At 38.8% G+C, this 22,029-nt stretch overlaps 1 protein-coding gene across 1 annotated transcript; it reads left to right on the top strand.

Moving 5' to 3' along the window:
- The first annotated feature begins 7,937 nt into the window (after positions 1–7,937).
- dap (death-associated protein) lies at positions 7,938–19,287 on the top strand. Its single transcript, XM_086151385.1, has 4 exons — positions 7,938–8,133; positions 9,309–9,408; positions 14,707–14,749; positions 17,582–19,287. Exons 1-4 carry the CDS (start codon positions 8,079–8,081, stop codon positions 17,699–17,701), a joined length of 318 nt encoding a protein of 105 aa, XP_086007511.1. The 5' UTR covers positions 7,938–8,078; the 3' UTR covers positions 17,702–19,287.
- Positions 19,288–22,029: the final 2,742 nt, after the last annotated feature.

The raw sequence follows: 22,029 nt of genomic DNA, 5'->3' as shown, positions 1-22,029 counted from the left end.
CCATTTAAGAATAATACCCCTCCAAAGACACTGTAGGTTGCTTGTTTGTTCATGTGTGCATATTCACACACACGCACACATCCACACATGAATACAGGTTGGTGTCAGCTCTCAACAAGACAGGACTTGATGGGGGAAAGGAAAGAAACCAAGCAAATTATCTGGGAAATGAAGGTGACACAGCCATGGTGGGGACCAGATGGAGGGTCTGTGGATTCTTTACACAGAAGATTAGAGCGTGAAATCAGTTGGTATTTAAGAAAAAGTGTGGTTCTACTGAGGCACTGTGGCAAAGATAGACCATCAGGCATTAATGCTTTTCACCTGAAAAGCATCAAAGACAGAGAGGTCAGGTTTGTTGATGAGGAATAGAACAGTGGTTTTGTGTGCGTGTGTGTGTGTGTGTGTGTGTGTGTGTGTGTGTGTGTGTGTGTGTTGTGTTTTCATGGGCATGGGTATGCATGCATTTGCGTGTGTGTAGTTGAACGGTTGGATATCACTGGCATAAAAAGTCATGATAATTTGCAACCATGTGACTGATCGCTGCAGCCATATTATTTTTCAGTGAAAGTAGAAAACTTGAGATTCATTTTTAGAGCAATGACAAAATACTGGCAAATGAGAAGCATGCCCTTAAAAAAACATTTAAAAATTCAATTAAATTTTGAGCAAAATTAAATTAGCTTACAGCAGTCTGTCAGATGTGCCTGCAACAGCTGGCAGCAAAAATTAGAGCCCTGTTCAGGGACAAGCTTAAGTTCAAATCATTTGGGCTGCTCACTGTTATCTTGTTTTAAAACTCTGAGCGCTACACATCTTAAAAGATTTTGCATATGCACATATTTGCATGAGACATCTCTTACTTTCTGGAGCACTGGAAATAATCATATCAAAAGGAACTTATGAGCAAAACACAAAATATGCAAGAAAGCCAAAATGAGTTGTCACTGTTCTATTTTTTTTTCTTTGAACAACTTTATCTCCTACCACATAATTACATCAATTCTTTAATCCAAAATGAGATGTAGCATTGCATATTGAATATGTGACACACATGTAACAGCAAAGTCATTTGGAATCGTATTTTACCAAGTCTCATATTTATTGTATTCAGGTCCTATTATTCACTTCTGACGCCAATGTAACACTGTTAAACTGCTTTGTATTCCACTTTTTTACAACTTCTTTGTACTCCACCAGGTCTGACTCACTTTGTTTTTGTCTAGAAAGCAGATCTGTGATTTCTGATTTCTGCTTAACTTTGAATTTTGAATTCGAGCAACAAATTTCAATTTAATCTCCCCAGACATCTTTTGAATGTGTCCAAGAGTGCGATCGTCTCAGATAGTATGGTACGTTTCAGGGGGAAAAAAGAAAATCCTTGCTTAAAGAAAATGTTTTTGTATAACTATAGTTGTAACAGTCATAGCCCAGTATTAAAAAGTGTGTTTCACACACAGTTACATGGTCCGCTCAGCTGGGAGGGTTCATGATTAAGTCTTTCTATAGGTTTGTGCTTCTTGCATTTGGTTGTGTTGTTTCAAATATGCATGAGTAATGAAGTACACATTCTAATTAACACTGAAAAAGGCACTCCTGCAGAGTGATTGTATATACTGTATTTATTATAGTAATAGGCATCACTTGCTTTCCCACTTCTAGCAGTTCACACACTCGACAGATAAAGATAAAGTCACTGTTAAAAAAAAGGGTAGAGAAATGAAAAACATTATAAGTCAAAATCAGGACTTTGATGTGAAAGACTTGGTCACGATCATTAAATTAAACATAGAGTAAGTAAACTCATGCTGCACAAACTGTTTAATAGGTTTTTGTTTTCATAATGTGTGTCCAATAAAATTGAGATTGTTCAGTGTTGCTTGGAAACAACAAGGGGGCACAATTTGTAAACACTATAAAACCACATTTTGGCAGCTGGCACAGCATAGGAATGAAAACATATGTCATGAAGTCACCCGGCAGTGAGATGCTCACTATACTGTTTGACAAGGGTGATATCATGGTTCATTTACACCTGCGGGAAGTGGCAGGATGTTGCTATTTCATCTTGCCAAGATTTCTTTCACAGCACACCAAGGCTGAACAGAGCTGATTAATACGGTTGATGACCCAGACAAAAACTCTATGAACGGCTCAGCAGGGGTATTAATTTTGAACAACCCAAATCATCCTTAAGACGCTACTTCTGAGTCATCACTTGGAATCAAAGGGTCAGTTTAAAATAAGAGGACCACAAGATCTTAATTTTTTATTATTTTTTTGGTTGTTTTTTCTTAAGTGGTTGTTGTTTTTTTTTAATCTATTTATCTATTTTTTTTTTAATTATTTTTCAAACAAGGATGACCAGTTCATGAAAGGTTATTTGTTTGTGTTGCCCAAAATCTTCAGATCTTTTCAAGGCTGCCTTTTTTAAACAACTACAAACAGGATGTTGATTAACACTTTTTAATATACCACCATGGGTGTAATGCATCTGTTTTAACAAAGCAGTGCCTAGCTGTTTCAGTCCCTGCTGTGAAGTAATATATTTTGAAATTAATATATTCGATTTTCCTATAAAGCAAACTCTCAAAAAAACAATAACATTATTTTGAAATTAATATATTCTATTTTGCTATAAAGCGAAGTCTCAAAAAAACAATAACATTAAAGTGGAGAAGATGCAAGCTAAATTTAAATTTATCATGGATGACACAACACTATGAAGCTCGATTTATAAATCCAGATAATTAGACTGAAATGGAAGCAGAACTACATACTTCTCAGAAATAGATTACCATTGAGGACTCAGCTGTATTTGAGGTTTCATGAACGAAATTCCAAATGTGCATGAGTTATTACATAACTATCCAAGGCAGGAGGATGTTCTTTTTTTGTTTTGTTTAGATTTTTGGTTGTTGAACATACCAGTTCAGGGGAGTCTTAACGGTTTTCCACTTTCCCATTGATGAATAGCATTGATTGTATGGAAGATAAAATGTTTTTTCGTTCAAGTCTGATGATATTGGGTATTTTGTCATTTTTGTCAGGTCAGGGATGCTTCAAGTCTCAGGATTTGCTTGAAAACAGTCAGCAAAACCAAAAGCTTAAATTCCAATTTGGTCCATAGATGAAGAAGGAATTTTCATGCTTTGGAGCTACTTCTTGAATGAGATGTGTTGTTAACGTTGTCAATTTCTTTTCTTTTCACAGATCTACTTAATTGGCACTGCAAAAGTCTTGATGCAAGATGATACACAAAACTAAGCAACACCAGGACGTAGGTAGTCAGGTAGGTAGCAAGATGGTCTACTAATATTGCTAAAACATACAGAGAAAAGATAATGTTTCAAAGTTAGATGCTTTGTATTGCTTTTAAACAAAGGTTACCTAAAATGCACCGTCCCATTACAGCCAGGTGACCACATTATCTGATTTTGTGAATATAACACTAGTCTTCCGAGCTGAACTTGACCTCTGGCTTTCAATGGAGGAGAAGGGGAACAAAGTGAGTTGACCTTATCTGATCAATAACACATTATATCATTGCTCATCAATCTGCTATTGCACTACTTCTCCCTCACATGCCCTTGATACCACCCAGCATGGTGGTTTACAGTCATACACACACACACACACACGCAGACACACACACACACCTTAAGGTGCTCTGTCAGATATTGAATAGTCAATGCTGGGGAGCAGAGCTGAAGCCCTGGTTATTCATGTGTGATAGTGCTGCTGCAGAGGACCCAGCTGGCTCCCAAAGAGCTGTGTGTGTGTGTGTGTGCGTGCGTGTGTGTGCGTGTGTGTGTGTGTGTGTGTGTGTGTGTGTGTGTGTGTGTGTGTGTGTGTGCGTGTGTGTGTGTGTGTGTGTGTGTGTATGCAACACAGAAATTGAGAATGGGTAAGTGTCAGAGTATGATTTCATATATGTGAGAATGTATATATGTGCGTGTGAGCGCAGGCACCTGTCAGTTTGAGCAAAGTCACTCACCTGTGACGTCCTCATTCTGTCTCCTGTAAGCCGTCAGTGAGAGTGGTCCTCTCAAAGGCACACACACAGACACACTGACTACCACATGCACACACACACACTCCTACACTCATACTCATATCAGCCATGGGCAGGTGTTGAGATCACTGACTTCTGAAGAGGATTTTACCTATGGCAGTTTGAATATGCACTGTGTACCCTAGTAATGAATGTTCTCTCTCTGTTTCTCCTCCTCTCTCTCGGTCCTGCTCTCTCTCTCTCTCTCTCTCTCTCTTTCTCTCTCTCTCAGTCTTACATTGGTGATTGGTGTGAGAACACCAGAGGGAGAAAAGGCCAAGCAGCAGAAAGAAAAAGGGTGGAGAGAGAGTGACACATTAGAACATGCTTGAGGGAAGGGAAAACTAGCTGGATGTCAAGCCCCATATTTGTCTTTTGCCTCCAAGTCCTGCAGTTTCTATCAGTGACTTTTTGGTGTTTCTGGTACATCGCCTAAAATGAATCAAGCAGGGAAAATTCCTCTAGATACACACCTGGACACAAGACTCGGGTATCAAAAATGTAAAGCTGTACTCTCCCATCTAGTGGCCACACACATAGACACACTTGCGTGCATTCATGTATTCAAGGATGCTGAGAGTGGAAGGCAAAAGTACATAAGATCTCGCCAATTTATGGGGTCATGACTTCATGAATATCATGAAAGAATGAAAATGGAAAACTACTTTTCTTGTTGTATTTAACCTTTACATGTAAAGCTTTGTTTATCTAATATATTTCTACAAGGAGTCAAATCAACACAGATCTTGTCAGCCAACGATGATGATGACAGAATCTCCATAAAGTTAACCTTCTCTGCCAGGGTTACTCTCTCATGCTGTTGTTGCCAACTGGTATTTTTTATCAACATTTATGCCTAAAATATTTTAATTTGACATAATAATTCATCCTGTTATTAGCAGACTTGGATTTGACCTCTAAATGAACTCCTGTTCTTTTGATTTGCTGTCAACACTCTCCTAGGGGACACTGATACCATGGCAACAGATTCTGTTAGCTTGTGGGGTCTAAGATGATGCTGGGACTCCTCACCAGCAAAACATTTAGTCCATCAAAAGTATCTCTGTGTGCATATGTATGCTAAGGTATTTGATATTATATTGTAGTTCGACTATAAAATTACAAAAAAAAATGACTTTATAAGTTTAACTAGTACACTTAAGTATTGTGTGTGTTTGTGTGTCTGGGTGTTTGTGTGTTTCCATGTGTGTGCACAAGGTGGGTGCAGTGTAAACATGGACTGTCTTTTCTCTCTTCATGCTGGACACTATTACAAGTAAATGCATTTCCCATGTAACTTTGACCATACAAACCTTCAAACACATAATGCATGTGACTGCAGCCCCATCAGTCATCAGAAATTTTATGTCACCGCTCCATTCAGGTTATTTTTTCAAATTTACGAGTATTTTTGCACAAATGTTTGCAATTTCCCTGCAGAGCTACTCTGTGTATAGATTATTATCAGGTGTAAAATCTATAAAATATAGTGCCACAATATTCTAGCTGCCGAGTCTATCAACAAATAATTGAAAATATGATTCATACCTTTGAGAACTAAGAATTTTTTTCCTGTTCTCTCGGTTTTTTAACAGTCCGAGGCTTTGCCTGTAATTCTAAGCTGTCGGAGGAGCCTTTTTTTTCATTCTCCACTTAGCCTTTATATTTCTAGCTGCTGTTTTGCGTTTCTCGAAGGAGAAAGAAATATGCTCCATATCATTTGAAATACAATTGAACTATGCATAATAACAATATAGAAATAAATGTTCTACAATGCTGTGTTAGTATTACTGGACTCGTGTACCAAATTAGGCTGATGTATTCCCATACTTGAAGCAAAAGCTAAAAAAAAATAAAAATCACGACAATGTCCGGATGTTTTTCTGTTAAAAGAAAGTAAAACATTGAATAGTTATTTAACTTTACCACATATCATTTGCAGACTTGGTAGCATTTTCAGTAAACACAACCACTTTTCAGAGACAGAAACTGTTCATATTTCCAATTATTTCTGTTTAGTATTAAAATATATTGTCATATAATGTCATAAAAACATACCGTGACCATTGCATTGGGATAGTTGTAAGGCATTGTGACGAGCCAGGCTTGCAGCAGGCAAATAGAGTAGAGGAATCAGTCTTTTAAAGATTATTGCCTTTAAGTCAACACACAAATGTAATAACCATACAACAAATAGAAAAATCTCAAGGGTTGCTTGACAACACAAACATATCATCATATTGTCAATGAGCTCAGCCTAGCTGTAGTTGGGACCTGGAGGGGGAGGTGGCAGTGGCTTCTGCTGTACTTTTTGGTGCCAGCATTGAACAGTGGCGTGCAATATGGCCTGGCTCCTTGCACAATAACATTCCACTGTTGGACGTCGAGGAGCACTCCTTGCTCTATGCCACGGTGGTTACAGGAGTGCACTTGAGGTCTTGCAAGTATTCCCCCTCATCGTCACTCACAGCATAGTTAGTTCAATGGGCTGTTTGTCTCACACTGGGCGAGAATCCTCCTGCTCTGAGAGTGTTCCACCCATTCAGCTTCATTAAGGGCTCCATCAAAAGCCTCCCAGACAGAGATGTTCTTTAAGTCATGTTGGTTAGAGGCCTCAGATGAAAGCTTGGAAGGCTAGCGCTTCCTGCACGGGAATGCTGAATGTGGGGTACCCCCCCCCCCACCCTGACAGTTGAATAGCTGGTCCCATGAATCTTCAGGATGAATACAGCAAACACTGCTCTTTTAATGTACCTTGCTGTGGCTGTGGGTCTATGAGAATCTGTAGAGCCTGGCCTTTCACGGCTAGGGCAACATGGCTCAATATTTCCTCCATTGACCAGTTGTAGAACCTTGCTACCAACTGTACCGTAATGAAGGTTGCTAAAGGCTCTTTTCCGCCCTTGCAGGGTAGCTTCATCATCTCTTGCTGGTCTCGAGCTGTCTGTGACGTCTTCGACCAGACACTGCATAGTGACCTTGCAATTTTCTCAAACGCTCTAAGCATTGTTGTTTGCGAGATCCCATTTCTGACATCTATGTGTTGAGTCAGGGTTGCAGCAGGTATATACAATAGATAGTTCATCTTCTCAAGACTAATGTCCTTTAGATCTATGAACAAGTTGAAACAACTTTGCAAAAACATTGAAAAATTTCAGGGCCTGCTTAATGATACAGTCTATTCTGCCCTCTAAGCATGCAACATTAAACCAGAGGTGAGTGCATCACATGAGTACCTGTGTAGCACGCTTATATAAGCACCTGAGCATTCAAGTGATAAACTATTAGGGCAAGCAACGTTCTACCTGCCAAATCAAGTCTGCAAGTCTCCCCACAACATGTTACAGTATGATACTGAAGTGACATTTAAATAAGTTATGTATTTTTTTCCTTATATGGCCAAGATTCTAACCAAGACATTGCTATACATACACACACACACACCCACACACACACACACACACACACACACACACACACACACACACACACACACACACACACACACACATATATATATATAGTTGTCAATCACAAATTATCCTTGGGTTAAAGACGAGAAAGCAAGGATTTGTGATTATTCATTTGGATAATTTGCATTGTTATAATGTAATTGTTAAATGTTTATCTGTAGTATAGATACACATTTAACATTTAACTGTAGCACACTATGTGTATAGATTCTATACATATAGTGTGCAACAGTAGAAGTAAATGTTTACAATTAAATGATGAGTGACAAGGACGCGGGTGTTGGAAAATTAAAAAATAAACAAATACAAGACTAAAATACAAAATACAAAGGAACCGCCTCACGCGCTCTCAAATTACGTCAGCGCGTTCCGTACGCATTTCAATCAGTGTGGTGACGTCATCACGCATCTTCCACAAACAAAAACTCGGGGAAAAAGCCACGTTGACGACTGGAGACTGAAGGGTCCTCAGTTTGAGCAGGAACAAAAGTGGAAATTGTTTTCCCTCAACTGTGAGTCCGCTTAGCTTCAGACCGCCGTCCAGAGACGACATGTCATCACCGCCGAAGGAGAAAGCCGAAACCAAAGGAGGGCATCCCCCAGCAGGTAAAGCCCCCCGTGCTAATGGCTTGGTCTTAAACAGCTGCCTTTAGCAGCGAGGGCCTTTGTTTATGTGCTGTTTCATACTCCTACAAAGCACGTGGTGCCTACTAAATATTGCCAGGTCACTGAGAAACACCATATCTTAATGGTTTTATTGTAAAACACAGCAGGTTGAAATATCTGACAGTTTCCTGGGTAGGTTATTGTCCCGCTCGACATGGTGTTTTACAAAATACTAAATCGATGCCTTCATGGCTACTGGTAATCATGGGAGTGCAGTTTAATGTTCCCGGTGTCCGTGGTGAGTCAATGCTGCTGTGACGTGGAGGTCATGGTTGCAGAGCAGATAAGGTGTACGTGTACTCAGTCCTAGGCCTCGTCAGCTGCAGGCCTGATAGCACACTGAGATAAAAAATGCCCCTCGCACCTAACCTGTGATTATTGAGAGGCATTTGCAGGCTGGAAATCTTGTACAAACATGTAAGCGCGTCCGTGGTGGTGGTGGTGTGTGAGTGGACCTCCCAGGTCAGAGGTTATGATCAACCACAAACAGCTGCAGTTGCTTTGTGACAAGGGTCTTGACAAGGGACCAGCCTTTACTTTGATCGGCCAACTTAATCAAATATAAAATTGAAAAATAGAAATTCTTTGTCCAATATAACTTTTCATCTCAAGTCAGATCAAGAGTATCCTCATCAATTAAGTTGAAGTTATAGTCTAATACATTACTTAGTGAGTTTTGGCTTTGTTATTATTGTTACAATTTTTTCCTCTGTAGCATAAATCAGAAGCATGACGTAGTTCGATCTTTTGCAGCCCATGTTATTATTGTTTCTTATTTAGAATCTTAATCATTATCAGTGGAAAAAAAAGCGTATTTACTCTTGACACACACATACAATGGATACAAACCAGTCCTTGTCATTTTGCCTCCGCTGAGCATGTCATTATTCTGGTTGGCGCATATTCTTAAAAAGGGGCTAAAAAAGTATACCATAAATGTTTTGGGTTTTTTTGTCTAAATTGATAAAACTACACACACACATTGTGGTGCAAAGTCTTCTAAAATTACTTAAATAGGTAAAAATTTGTCACAATGCTTGACCACAATTCTGCTATCTTTCCATACCTTAAGGTGTGTGTGTGTGTGTGTGTGTGTGTGTGTGTGTGTGTTGCAGTGAAAGCTGGAGGTATGAGGATTGTGCAGAAGCACCAGCCATCTGCCACCCCTGAACCCCTGCAGAAAGCAGATGATGATGAGGAGTATGTGAGCAGCAGGTAATGAATGCAGCAGGCGTGGGCCTTTTTCATGGCTAGTCCTCTCACATAGAAGACATGTGTAAAACACCCAACTACTAGATTGAAAGTCAGCCTGAGCAAAGTGAGACTGTGAAGGAGTAATCACACACAAACACATACTGCAAATTGTCAACCTCACAGTTTAGCTGCTTTTACTTTCCTAAAATGCAACACTGTAAGCAGTTTTGTTGCTGACTTGTATACCTTCGCCAGCTAATTTTGTAAACAATATAATTATCACTTAATTACTGCATTAACTTGAATGGCCCATTTAGCAGTCCTTATTGTTTGTAATAAGAAGACTTGGTCTGCATGTTTTCTAACACATTGGCTCGATTTTTCTAGTGGCACTACTTGTACTGATTCAATTGTAGTATGTTCTGCTGTTGTAGCATGAAATCATTTTAAAGCAAAAGCCAGCTGGGATGTTGCTGGTTGCACTCATGTATCTGTGCACCCATCAGCAAACGAGTATAGATACAGGTGGCATATTCACACATACACTTCACATCGGATTGTGTGTCTTTTAATGAGAGGTGATAAATAAGACCTGACAAGTGAAGAGAAATGAATATTTCCAACTGCCAAGAAATGTTCAGATTGTATCTATTTCTAAATAACATCTCACATATACTTCTTGTACCTCATTGTGTTTCTGTGCCCGAGTGTCCTGTTAATGAAAATTGTTTCTTTCTTGGTTGTTTCATACCTTTTTTTTTCAAGCCAAAACAACCTGCAAAAATAAACAGAAAATTAAATTGAGTAAATAAGTAGATGCAAAAACAAAGCTTGACTGATATTCAAGGCTAGAGACCTGCTTGAGAAGGAGAGCGCGCTCATCGCTGCAAGAAATACTTAACATCTTGTGCCAATGTGCAACAGCCTGTCAAATATGAACAATCTCATTTTGTATGAGGTTGTTTTAGTGGATATAGCACTGCACTAGACATCTTTAGGATGGATTTATTGGGCACAACAGATAACAGTTTGCCCTCTCTCCTTTTTTATTTCTTTTTCGTTAGGAGTTTAGCCAATGAAATGCCTGTCAGTAGTGACAAATGTCATTTTTGTTCAACACCAACTCGAAACACCAAAGCTCTCATGTATGTATTGGTGTATAATGAATGGAAAATACTAAGCAAACCTTAATTTCAAACACTGAAAATCAAAAGAATCTTGTGCTTTTGTTTTAAAGCTGTGCTGTGGCCAATATCAAACACCAGTTTAATCAGCCATTGACAGGTAGACAGTCAGATCGTGAAGCGTTTGGACTGCAGCACAGCTTTTTTCGACATTGCCTTACTACATTACTGTAAAGGACTTTAAATTAAGGAGCCAAGATGTATTTAAGGTGCAGACATGGCCTTTAATTCAGTGTGCTTGACTAAAAATATTACCAGCCATTCAGGAATTACAGCAAGTTTTTGCTGGCAGTCTTAAATTTTTTTAGAGGTTGAAAAGCAATTACACATTTAACAAGCAGTCAAGAGCAGCGCTGGCCTATTCACTTGAGAAACCCTTCAAAATTTTTGTCATGTTAAAAGAAAAAAAATTGTAATGCCAGAAAGAAATTTTTCAGAATAATAGTTACTACGTTGATATGGTGCTGGCGTACGGTTGTTGTATGGTGTATGATCCAAATCCATCAACGGACTGTTGTTGGATTTAACATTGACTAATTTTTATTGTCAAATGTAATGACCTCCAGTCCAACATTTCTCTGAGATTAAAATAATATACAGTGCAGCTGGTTGTTACTGAACATTTAGCTGTATTGTGTGTGGAAATTAGTTCTACAACAATATCTAAACTCTGTTTGAGGGCAATTAATTAAATCCAAATGACAAATGGGCCAGTTTTAATTTTTAGAACTTTTTCCTGCACTATCACCAAAAAGTTCTTTGCCCTCAGTTAGCCAAGAACTGTTACTCGCTAAGTATGCCTATTAGATTACTGCACGTTGATTGTCAGATCTCCTTTTGCTTCCAAACACTTGTATAGGCTTCTGCTCTAAATAACAATTAGTCAATTTGTATCATATAATCTCTGTATCAGTTTGGCTCTGATCAAGAATACATCTTAACAAAACATTAACTTCCAGTTCATCTACTATTTGCTTCAGCTACAAATCTTGGTGTCTACTGAATAATTGTCTTCATTAACAGTAATCTCTGTACGGATGTTGTTTTTTTAATGTATACTTTTATATGAATTCCTTCACTTCTTGCATTGTAGCAGCCCTGTATAAATATGTGATTAATTTATCCTGATCAATCACAGGCAGTGGCAGCAGTTTCTATACATGCTATGTGTAGAGTTTGCTGTGTAGGGTTTAATCCTTTTCTCAGAGTTCATGCCTTTTAGATACTTTCAAATGTGTTTTCTCTGCTTGCAGAGTCATGACTTTGGCTAATGCATTTTAATCACTGCGGAAAACCATTTTATATCAGCGTTCAGCTTGATAAACTCCTGTTGGCCCAGCTGTGAAAAATCAAGGTTTACTGTCCTCCTGTGAAAAGTTTGAAATTACCTGTCCACACAATAAAAAAGAGGCTGTAACTGGACTCCATCAGTAAATACAGTCAGTAAAACTCACTCAGTCAAACGCTCTGTTCTCTTGGTGTCACGCTGATGGACATCTCGCAGGTGGCTTCTTGGTTGAATTTCACTTTAGTAACAGCCAGTGAAGCGTTGTAGTCTGGGGAACACCTGCCGTAACCAATCTAGCCCGAGATGGACAGATGTGGCAAGGGTAGTGATAAAAGTAGGTGGGATTATGGAGGAGGGGAGAGGAGGATTATGATGGAATGAGAAGCAAACGTTTAAAAGGTTTTTGTAAGAAGAGAAAACAGAAAAATGGGTGAGAGAGAGCAAATTGGTGACCCAGCAGAGGCATCCTACCTCCAGTTGATTGCTGCTGTCAAAAGCTTTAGGAATAGATCTACTCTGCATTCAGGTGAAGTTGCCAGTGTTTCATGTGTGCGTGGAAAAAATGGGATGTTAAGGGAGGAGCAGGAGCGAAAGCGAGTAAACCTGGTTTCAAAAGGAAGCATGCAGCTGCTTATTAAAGTGACTGCATAGTTTACGAACAGTCCTTTTTGTGGACGGTCCGTGACATGTGGAAACGACCACACTGAAGGCAATTGCCAGCCCAGCATCAGCTACATAATCAGCTCATCTTCGCACTTTGATGTTAGCGCTATATGTTTTAGAATGTCAGCAAAAGAGCCCAGCTAAATCACAGATTGCCGGATCTGCTGTAAAATGTGCAGCAGGCTGACAGTTCACAGCGGAAAAGTTAAAGGGAGGAAGAAGGTGGAAGAGAGAATGACGAGGGGGTGGAAAGAAGGCAACAGGCATCAGTTTCTATGGAAACTACCGCCTCGCCCACGGCAACAAACTTCCTGCTCTGCTGAAGCACAGAGAAGATGGATTGGATAGTGATACTGAGGTGTGGTTTTATAGCTGGAGACAGTGCAGGAATCATCACACAATAGTATAATTACTTTGAACTGTTAAAATCTGAACCCCTAATCCCACCAACCCCGCTCCTAACTCCGGTCCTCTCCAGACATGAAGCGACGGCTCTCCAGAATTCTTTGCAGCTCTCTACTGCCCCCTGCAGCCCGCTCATCGCTCCCCACACACCTTCCTTATCACAGAGATCTTTGTCATTTTTGATTTCTGTCCTTGGATATATTTTCATCCTAAAGGGTGACAAAATCAAAGACTGTCTATTCAAGACTGCTGTGTAGCTGCAATAACACATTGAACCCGCAGCACCCTCTTGCTCATCCAGGGCTAAAGGCTGGTCAACTGCCTGTTGAAAGTTTTCTTACTTTCTGGCTTATTTGCCTCCTATACTTTTGAATGAGTTCAATTTATGTTGGCTGCCTGTCTCTCTGAAGGGCTTCTGCCCCTCCCCCCTGCCCTTATGTCTAGGCTTGATTTATCTGTCTCGTTTCTTTGTAATCCATCAAAGCAGGAGGAGAACATGCAAAGTTTTATCCCAGATATGCTTCATTGTGAATTGGTCTCTGTTCGATTAAGCTCCACTCGCTGTCCATGCCAGTATTTGAAGATGTATCCTCAGATATTACAATGGAGGGACTCAGGGGATCACCCCCCCCCCCTCCAGCGAAAGCTCCATTTGACATGGGAGTAGTGAAGGATAATCAGTGAAAATCAACATTTCCAGCCATTAATCTCACAGCAAGGTGTAATTATTCTCATTAAGACAAGTAGCAATCATTGACGCTGATTACGTAGACAAGATGATGGCTCACCAGATGTGTTAAAAATCCAATCATAACTGTTTGGTTTTTATTAAGGGGTTTTTGCACAGATCATAAGATATATTTTTCAAGTAGCAGATGTTCAGAACATTACATAATCTCAAGTGATTAAAACGGAATTGGATCGGAAAATTCTGTGTGTATGTGCGGACCAGCACGTGTGTGTTACTTTCTCATGGTTCATATTTTGGCTTTTAAGCAATTCAGATGTTGTGCATGTGGCTGTTTTAAGTTGAAAGTTGATGATCCCCAACTCCACCGGACTCCTTTGCCTGCCATGACAATGTCGAAAAATTAGAAGGCGCTGATTTGTCATGCCAAGGTCGATCTGCATTTCCTCCTCTTCCTCATCATTTCCTTTGCCTCCATTCCTCTCTGTTTGAGTGAGCACTCACCTTCCTCTCCTGCAGCCTGCTATTATATAGCAATTTCTCTCCTTCTGTCCTCTTTGCCCTTTTTCCTCCCCTTGCCATCTAAGCTCCTTGTATACCTCATTCCCCTTCTCTCCTCTACCTCTTGTCTCCTTCTTCCTAAATCCATCCCTTTTGTTGTCTTTCTCCTCAATTTCTTTTTTTCTAACATACCTCAGCTTTCCCCTCTTTCCCCTCCCTCTGCCATCCAAAATCTGTGAGCCCCGGTGTTTGGCCAGGATGAATGGAAGCCATTTAAGCTGCTGGCAGGTCCATCCTGTGTGTGAGCGCGTGCGTGCGAGTGAGTGTGTTCAAGCACACCACCGCACCACTATGGGCATTGTCTCCTCTGTCAGCATACTGTATGATCTTCCTATTTTGGCACCATGTTACATTTTAAAACTTTTAATGTCTATCATTGTTGATAGCCACAATATAATTGATTGGCCTAAATATACTAGCAGTCAAGAACTAGACACAGAAGGAAGCTCTGGACAGAAACTGTTCTTTTATTATGAAATAATTGATTTGTCTTATTTTTATTGATCTCTTTTTTTTCTTCCCCTTTTTAGCCCACCAAAGGCCCCGGTGATTGTGTCTGGAGTAGTTACAAAGGTAAACGACACACAGGCACACATAAATACACAATCACACACCTTACAGTCGTACTGATTTATATTTTGATTTAGATTTAAAGGTGTTTTCTATCTAGGACACCAACTCGTCGGAAATGTTTAAGGCTCATTGTTGAGATGGAATCATTGAAAAAGGGCAAAGCTAAAGGAAGGGAGGCAAACTTATGGGGGTCATGTAGAAACAGTTCCATGAAGATGTATGCAAATTTTAATTAATCAGTCGGTAAATTAAGCACATTTTTATGTTGATTAAAATCAGGATTGCCAATGTAGTCAAATAGAGCAACATGAAAAATAATGACAAACGTCATAATTTCAGCTTTCACTTAAGAAATGCATTCATCTTTTAAGCCTCAACCTTTGTGCCTGTGGAAATTTGGAGATTTTTACTTGAGTTGCGGTGTTTAAATCCAGGTCAAAATGTGTGAGAAGTCATTTTTCTAAGTCTACTGACTACGAATGAATGTTTGTATATAAATTTGTCCCTGTCTCAGGTTGTGTGCATGCATGTGTGTGTCTTAAAGACTGCTATGATATAATCAGTACTATTTATCCTACAACCCCTCCCATTCACCCCATTATCACTGCCATCTAGACCAGACGTTAGCCCTACACAAAGGCTCCAAAATGCCTGTAAGGGGCTAAATGAAATACGTCAGTGTATTTGTCTCTGAGTCTTGGCTGAGTCTTGGTGAAATAAAGACAACAAAAACTCTTGGTTTCAGTTTCACTTTGTCTTTGGATAGGTTTATCTTGTAGTCAACAAAAGGTATCCCATGTTTCGAAAACGTCATAGTGACACGCTGACTTACCTTTTTGATTATTGTGAACAAAAAGATATCGAGTGGAGATGGGGTTGTTAATGGTTAACTCCTCATAATTCTGTGCATTTTTCACTGAGAGTATGCATTGGATCCATTTTGAGTGTTTGGAATAAATTGCAATGTTTGTTTCCTTCATTGTAAATTATGCTGTATTTAAACCTTCAGGTTTACAGTATTTCTTCTTGTGAATAAAGGACCATTATCCCCTCCAGTCATACGGAGGCTAGAGGATTTTCACTCATGCCGTTTCGGGTATTTCTTCAATTTCACACAATTTAAGAGCAATTTGACTAAAAGCAAACAATCTCCCTCTATTCTATTACGTCTATATAGATATATTATCTGTGCATGTAAAGAAACAACCTTTTCAATATCCTACAAATCACTAGTTAATCACGCTGCATCAAGATAACTGTTCACTTGGCCCCGGTTCTATGGGGCAGAGGAGAAAGAGGCTTTTAGCCTCACAAAAGAGAAGAAGGGCAATAGGAGGTCAAATGCAACCATATTCCAGACATTAAGCTGTGGAATTGGCATTGAATGAAAGAAACACGCACTGTACCCACCTACACACACTTATATACAGAAAAGATGTGGAAGATGCGGAAACCAACACACACAGAAAGGCATGGGATTAAGTGCAAACAAGGATGCTGAAGTTCAGGAAAGAGCTCTTTGTCTTTCTGCACGTTTGTATTTGTATATTGAGTGTCGATCAGAACGGTTATATCACCTTTCTCTTTTGGTCATGTTTAAGAGTTCTAAAGGGATCATGCTTATGGCCAAGCTCTCAATGGGGAGCCGTTCATGACCTAAAGACAACTGAATACATATCAATGTCTCAAACTCAACTAGATACTAAAATTAATTATGTTCATTGATAAAGAATATGAAAATTAAAAAACAATATATATATGTAATTTTTTTTATTATTTGCTTTCTTAATGTTTAGAAATGCTATTTGTACATGTGGCAACCCATCTGAAAAAAAACACCCCTCTGCTACCCCAACCTCAACTTATTCCATTCTGTTAAATGTAAAACCTCATAACTGTTTTTGCCTTGGAAATTGTGTTCATCCATTTTTAAGTACCAGTAATATTTCCCTTTGTGGGAAACATGAATGAGGGAGCTGGCAAGTCAGCATGGAAGAAACTTAAACACCACTGATAAGTGCAGGGATCAAGATAGAAATATTAGAATCTAAAGATAAAGAAATGGGTAGGAATGAATCTAGTCATGTTCGCAATAAATCTCAGATTAACATCATGCATTTTTTTTCAGTGATCAAATTCCTGCTCTAATCCGATTTAGAGGTTAGACTGTTTGTGGTCATTTTTCTGTGAATAAAAGATCGGTAGCAGAGCAGATGAGCCAAGATGAGCAAGGTTCTTTCAACTGTACCGTCATGCACTTTCACACTTTGGAGCTTCCTTCCTAGTTGTCAGGATTTCAAAACGGGGTCATATGAAATAGATCTCCATAAAAACTATGGGATGTATAACAGGCTCATCTCTTAACAGCAATTGAAAAGTTGAGAAATAAGATGTATAGTCATTGCCGATGTGCAAACTGAATGTTCATACTCATGTTTTAATTATGTGGTTGCTCTAAAATTGTCTTAAAATAAGATGAGCAATGACTCACATCTTTCATACAACCATCACTTTTGTTACAAGCAAATTATTTTTAGTTATGGGTATGTTTCACATCTGATATCTTAAATGTCTTTGTATTGAAATGAATCAATATTGTTACTGTTGGAGAACCAGGATTGGACAATGGCTGTTAGAGGAAGACCCTTTGCCAACTAGAAATCCTCAAACAGTTTGCCCTGCTGTCAAAAGAAATCAGTTTACAGCATGGTGACATAAACTTTATGTTAGCCTCATAAAATGAGAGACTACACAAAATGGGAAACATCATAGAGTAATTGACAGTAAACGCCTGGCTGTCCAAACATATTTTGAAAACTGTGCTCTATTTAGGGGGATAAGGACTTCACCCCAGCAGCTGCCCAGGTAGCCCACCAGAAGCCCCAGCCTTGCATCTCTAAGCTACCCCATAACCAGCACATCAACCAACACATCCATCAGCCTCGCAAGTGAGCCAGGCAGCCTACAGACGGCTACGCTCACTCCACCAGCCAGCCCCCCTGAGTCAACACGTGGTGAGGTTTCCCCACCAGGCACAGATCTCTAAATAATCAGTGTTTTTTTCTTAAGTTTTTACATTTCATTAACAAGAAATCTGTCTGCAACAGAAACCTAATTGTTAAATTTGACAAAAAGTCCTGGCCCTGACACCTGTTGCACTCATACTTCTGCACTTTTCTCTATTTGAGAACAGTTCTTTTGAGTTTTAAGTTGGTGTAGCTGGTTGAAGAATCCCTTTAAAATGGGTCACTATTGTAATCTAAAAATTAAAATGATTCGATAAATCGATCTGAGTCTGCGGGGAAACTTTCACCCTGGTGATGTGCTGCGCGTTGCCACATGACCGCTACCAGCCAGTCAAATCAGTCACGCCACATAATCACCAATTTCCTGATAGTGGTGAGCCTGACCTCCAGCCGTCTATCTATGATCGCCACATACCAAAAGAACCAGTCAACCAATCATCTTTTTTATACAATTAACAAAAATCAAAAAGAGCAAAAAAAATACATAAAAGGCAAAGATAAGTTTGATGTGGAAGTATAGCTGTTGCCCAACTGTACAGGCACAGCAATGACCAGATGAAATAACGCTAGTTGTTTACTGTAGTCTGTGAAATCCAAAGGCTTAGACTAGCAACTTCGACAAGCATTCCATCTGAATATATCACAAATGCATGCTTCTGAGTTAGGAAAATAGTGACTGAACAGGACTAGAACTTACAAATGAATTCACTCATATCACTGCTCGATGCATGTCCTCAGTGTCACAGCTTAAGATAAGTAACGGGAGCTGAGCTAGTATACCATTATTTTAAGCTTATGAATTTTATTTAACAAACCTTACAGTTTTTCCTGCATTGCAAAAGCGCCAAAGTTGTCCATCCTGCAATGCTCTCAAAGGTTTATGCAAGTTAAACCTGCTTTGTAAAAGAAAAAAATCACCCAGCAGTGCCTTTTGACATGTCATTGGACTTGCAAATATTCAAGGATATTTATCTGCTATATATCAAAGTCACTAGCAGCACCAACTGCTTTGTGTTTCTGTTCTCATTTACTATAACATCAAAAGAGAGTAATGTCCTTAATATCTCTGTCATATTGATTGAATAAGAAAGCAAAATATTAAGTTCCAGAACTATAAAGTAAAAGTAAAAGCATGAAAGTAAGGAGAACTAAAGACGACAGATTCCTTACATTTCGCCAGTGTTACCATGTTCTTAAGAAAAATGTGAGACCCACATTGTTAACTACTTGTCTAGCAGATCTGGCTCATTGCATATCGTCACCCACAACCACAACACACTAGTACACACCCCTTTATCACCCATGTCTTTACACCAAGGGGTTATTTGTTGCACATTAAAATTATTCTTGCCAAGGAGGAAGTACCCCCTGTATTAATTTAAATAAAAATTAAATATATATATATATTTTTTGTTAAGTAAATTGTTCAAATTGTACAAATTTACTCAATTAATGGACTTGGGTATTAGGTATGGTTGTCATAGTAAATAAAGATATAGACTATCTTGAAAAGTTTCTGTCTTTATTTGAAAAATTTAGAAATAAAAATTCTGATGAAAGCCTTGTCACCTTGAGAGGGGTTTAATATGTTTGATTCTGGAGATTTTTCACAGGTTCAAAGAGATTACTTGTCTTGCTTTATAAATTTTGTGTCATTCCTCACCACGATATTTTAGGTCTCTCCAGAGCATTAGGATCACACTGAGGTATTAGGACTCAGGTGTTTTTTTTGGGTTTTTTTTTGAAAATTAAGTTAAAGCATTTCTCCTGGAGCGCTCGGCTTCCTTCTTTTTTCCCCCTCCTCCTATACAAACAGTATGCGCCAGGTGTTCGCTCATGTAATCCATCTTTACACAAGCATCTGTGACCAGGTGTTCTGTCAGCTCGTGCTAGTCCAATAAACCAGCCAGTACAGTCTTAATTGGCAAGAGCCTCTTCCAGCAGACTGAAAACCCCAATGAAAGCAGACAGAATCTCACAGGTTTCAGATCATTCTCTCAGCAGGAAGAACCTCGCATTGGCTGCTATGAGTGACTGTATGAGCAGAATGAAGGTGCTATGCTTGAAAAAAAAAACAAAAAAAAAACACCCTTCTTGGGAATTTCCTGTTCTACAGAGACCTTTTTCAGAGTGAGCAAATCTGATTTGTTTCTCAGATTGGATAAGTCTCAAAGCAGATTTTTTTTCTGTTTATGACTATTTAGAAGTGAGCGGATGGAATTTGTTTTCAGACACGGGTTGCCATGGGAACTACTTCGGTGCAAGTAGTTAGTGATATCAACCGCCACTAGGCCAGTGATTTTAGAAAAGACTGCATTTCCCAAAGAAACATGAGCTGCTATTCAGATCTCCAGTTTCAGCAACAATCAGAGGACATTCTAGTTTTTCCATGTTTTTCCAAACCCTGACTTTTCTCCTCTACATGGAGTCACGCAAGTAGGTCTTATGCAGTTTTGTAGAAATTCAAATTTAAAGGTTTTGATCAAAAGAGGATTTTATGAGTAGTTTTTGTGTGTTGTTCTTTTTTAAATTATTTTGTTTGTCCTCCTGCTGGTTCACATCTCTGAAACATTTTAGAGTACAAACTGTACATGCTTAATATAGTTATTTTTCCTGCTGAGAAAAGTGATGCATTAAAACCCTACCTCAACATAAAATGCTTTTTCTTCTTCAAACAGTATTGGCTGCAAATGTTGTTAATAGGTGGCCCATGGCTTGAATATCATCACTTACTATTGCAGAGTCTCATCTGAACTCTTAATCTCTATGTCTGCTAGCTAATGCAAAAACCCCATCATCAGAAAATCTAATTCATACACATATGAAACAAAGTTGTGTGTCTCAAATCCTTTAAAATCATATAAGTACATGTTAACTCCCAAGTTATGCACAGAAAAATGTCACCTCCACCGAGATTGGTAAATTCATGCCTCTGTCCAAACCACCCGTCATTTATCATCGTAAAAGTGATCTCATTTGGTGGAGCATGTACTTGGCTTGAAGCTATTTTCCAAATACAAGATAACCATACCTATATATATCTTATTTGCCATGAATTCAACCACAGTGGATAAAATGAACTAAATGAATAATGCATGAAAGATGATGAGAAACTGGGGATAAAGACATATTACAAGATAAAAATGCAAGAAAACTTGTCACTTTCTCACAGACTTCTTGCTGCCACAGATGGTCTGCTGTCCATTAGAATTATAGCAGGTTTAAGACTTTACTTTTCAAACCCAGAGGTTCTCATTGTAGTCTAGAACACGAATACACTCACAGGATTAGAGACAGAGGAAATTAAAGGAAAATGCAAAAACAAAAGGAAGTATTCGCATAGATGCTTTTGTTTAAGATCCTGCTCTTTTTGCCAGTGTAAATATTCAGGTTTGATATCCAGCATTGCACTGAGTGCCAACAGACAAGAATTTATAATGTTTATGTAATTTTCCCTCCAACATTATAAAACCGTAAAGGTTGAGCACTTAATGCTGAGCACCGAGGCATTCTCATTTATAAGCACTTTATTGCATTAGGCCTAGGTATACAATACCACCTGTTAGCCATTCTGTTGTCAAGAACATTGAACTGACCACAAGGAGTTGAGACTGGTCATCTATGGAACAGACCGGCTTTAAAACCTTACACCAGAGCAGCAGTTTACACAGTCAACAAGTAATGAGGGAACTGGGATGACCTGACAGGGTCACAGTGACATGTTGGCTTCAGTGAAACCAGACTGCGTTCTCTTTCAGCTTTCATTTATTCTGTACTCCTCAATATTCCCTGCGGGGAATATTCTTATGTCTCTGTACAAAACAGGAAAGAAAACTTGGAAAAATTCATTTTATACAAAGTTTGAATACTCTTGAGAGAGTACTACAAAACCGTTGAAAAAGGATCACTTTTCCTCCCTTGCCATCAGCAGTTGAAACTTGCTTTATTTATTCATACTTTTCAGCTTAGAACAAGAATATGATTAGGAAGGGCTTGCTTCATCTTTGCTTGCATCACAATATCATTTGAATGAATTATGTACATAAAGTGATAAATACAATTTCTGTTTTTTGTACTGCAGTTTTTGTTTCTATTTGATTCCTGGTTTATTTTTTTGAACATAAATTAATTACATAAATAAAAGTACTTTTTTGTAAAATCTTTGTACTCACAATGCAGCAATTACTTTATAGCTTATCAGAAAAAGAACAAAATTATAGTGAAAAAAAATGAAATTACCAAATTAACAACGGT

Source organism: Fistularia commersonii, chromosome 8, assembly GCF_037954325.1.
Source record: "Fistularia commersonii isolate RoL2024-O1a breed Wild chromosome 8, RoL_Fcom_v1.0, whole genome shotgun sequence".
NCBI lineage: Eukaryota > Metazoa > Chordata > Actinopteri > Syngnathiformes > Fistulariidae > Fistularia > Fistularia commersonii.
Note: the sequence above shows the minus strand (reverse complement) of the source record. Positions and strands in the feature narration are given on the sequence as shown.

Coding starts and splice junctions, on each gene's coding strand:
- dap (XM_086151385.1), top strand. CDS start 8,079: ATGTCATCACCGCCGAAGGAGAAAGCCGAAACCAAAGGAGGGCATCCC. Junction 8,134..9,308: donor AGGAGGGCATCCCCCAGCAG/GTAAAGCCCCCC, acceptor TGTGTGTTGCAG/TGAAAGCTGGAGGTATGAGG. Junction 9,409..14,706: donor GAGGAGTATGTGAGCAGCAG/GTAATGAATGCA, acceptor TCCCCTTTTTAG/CCCACCAAAGGCCCCGGTGA.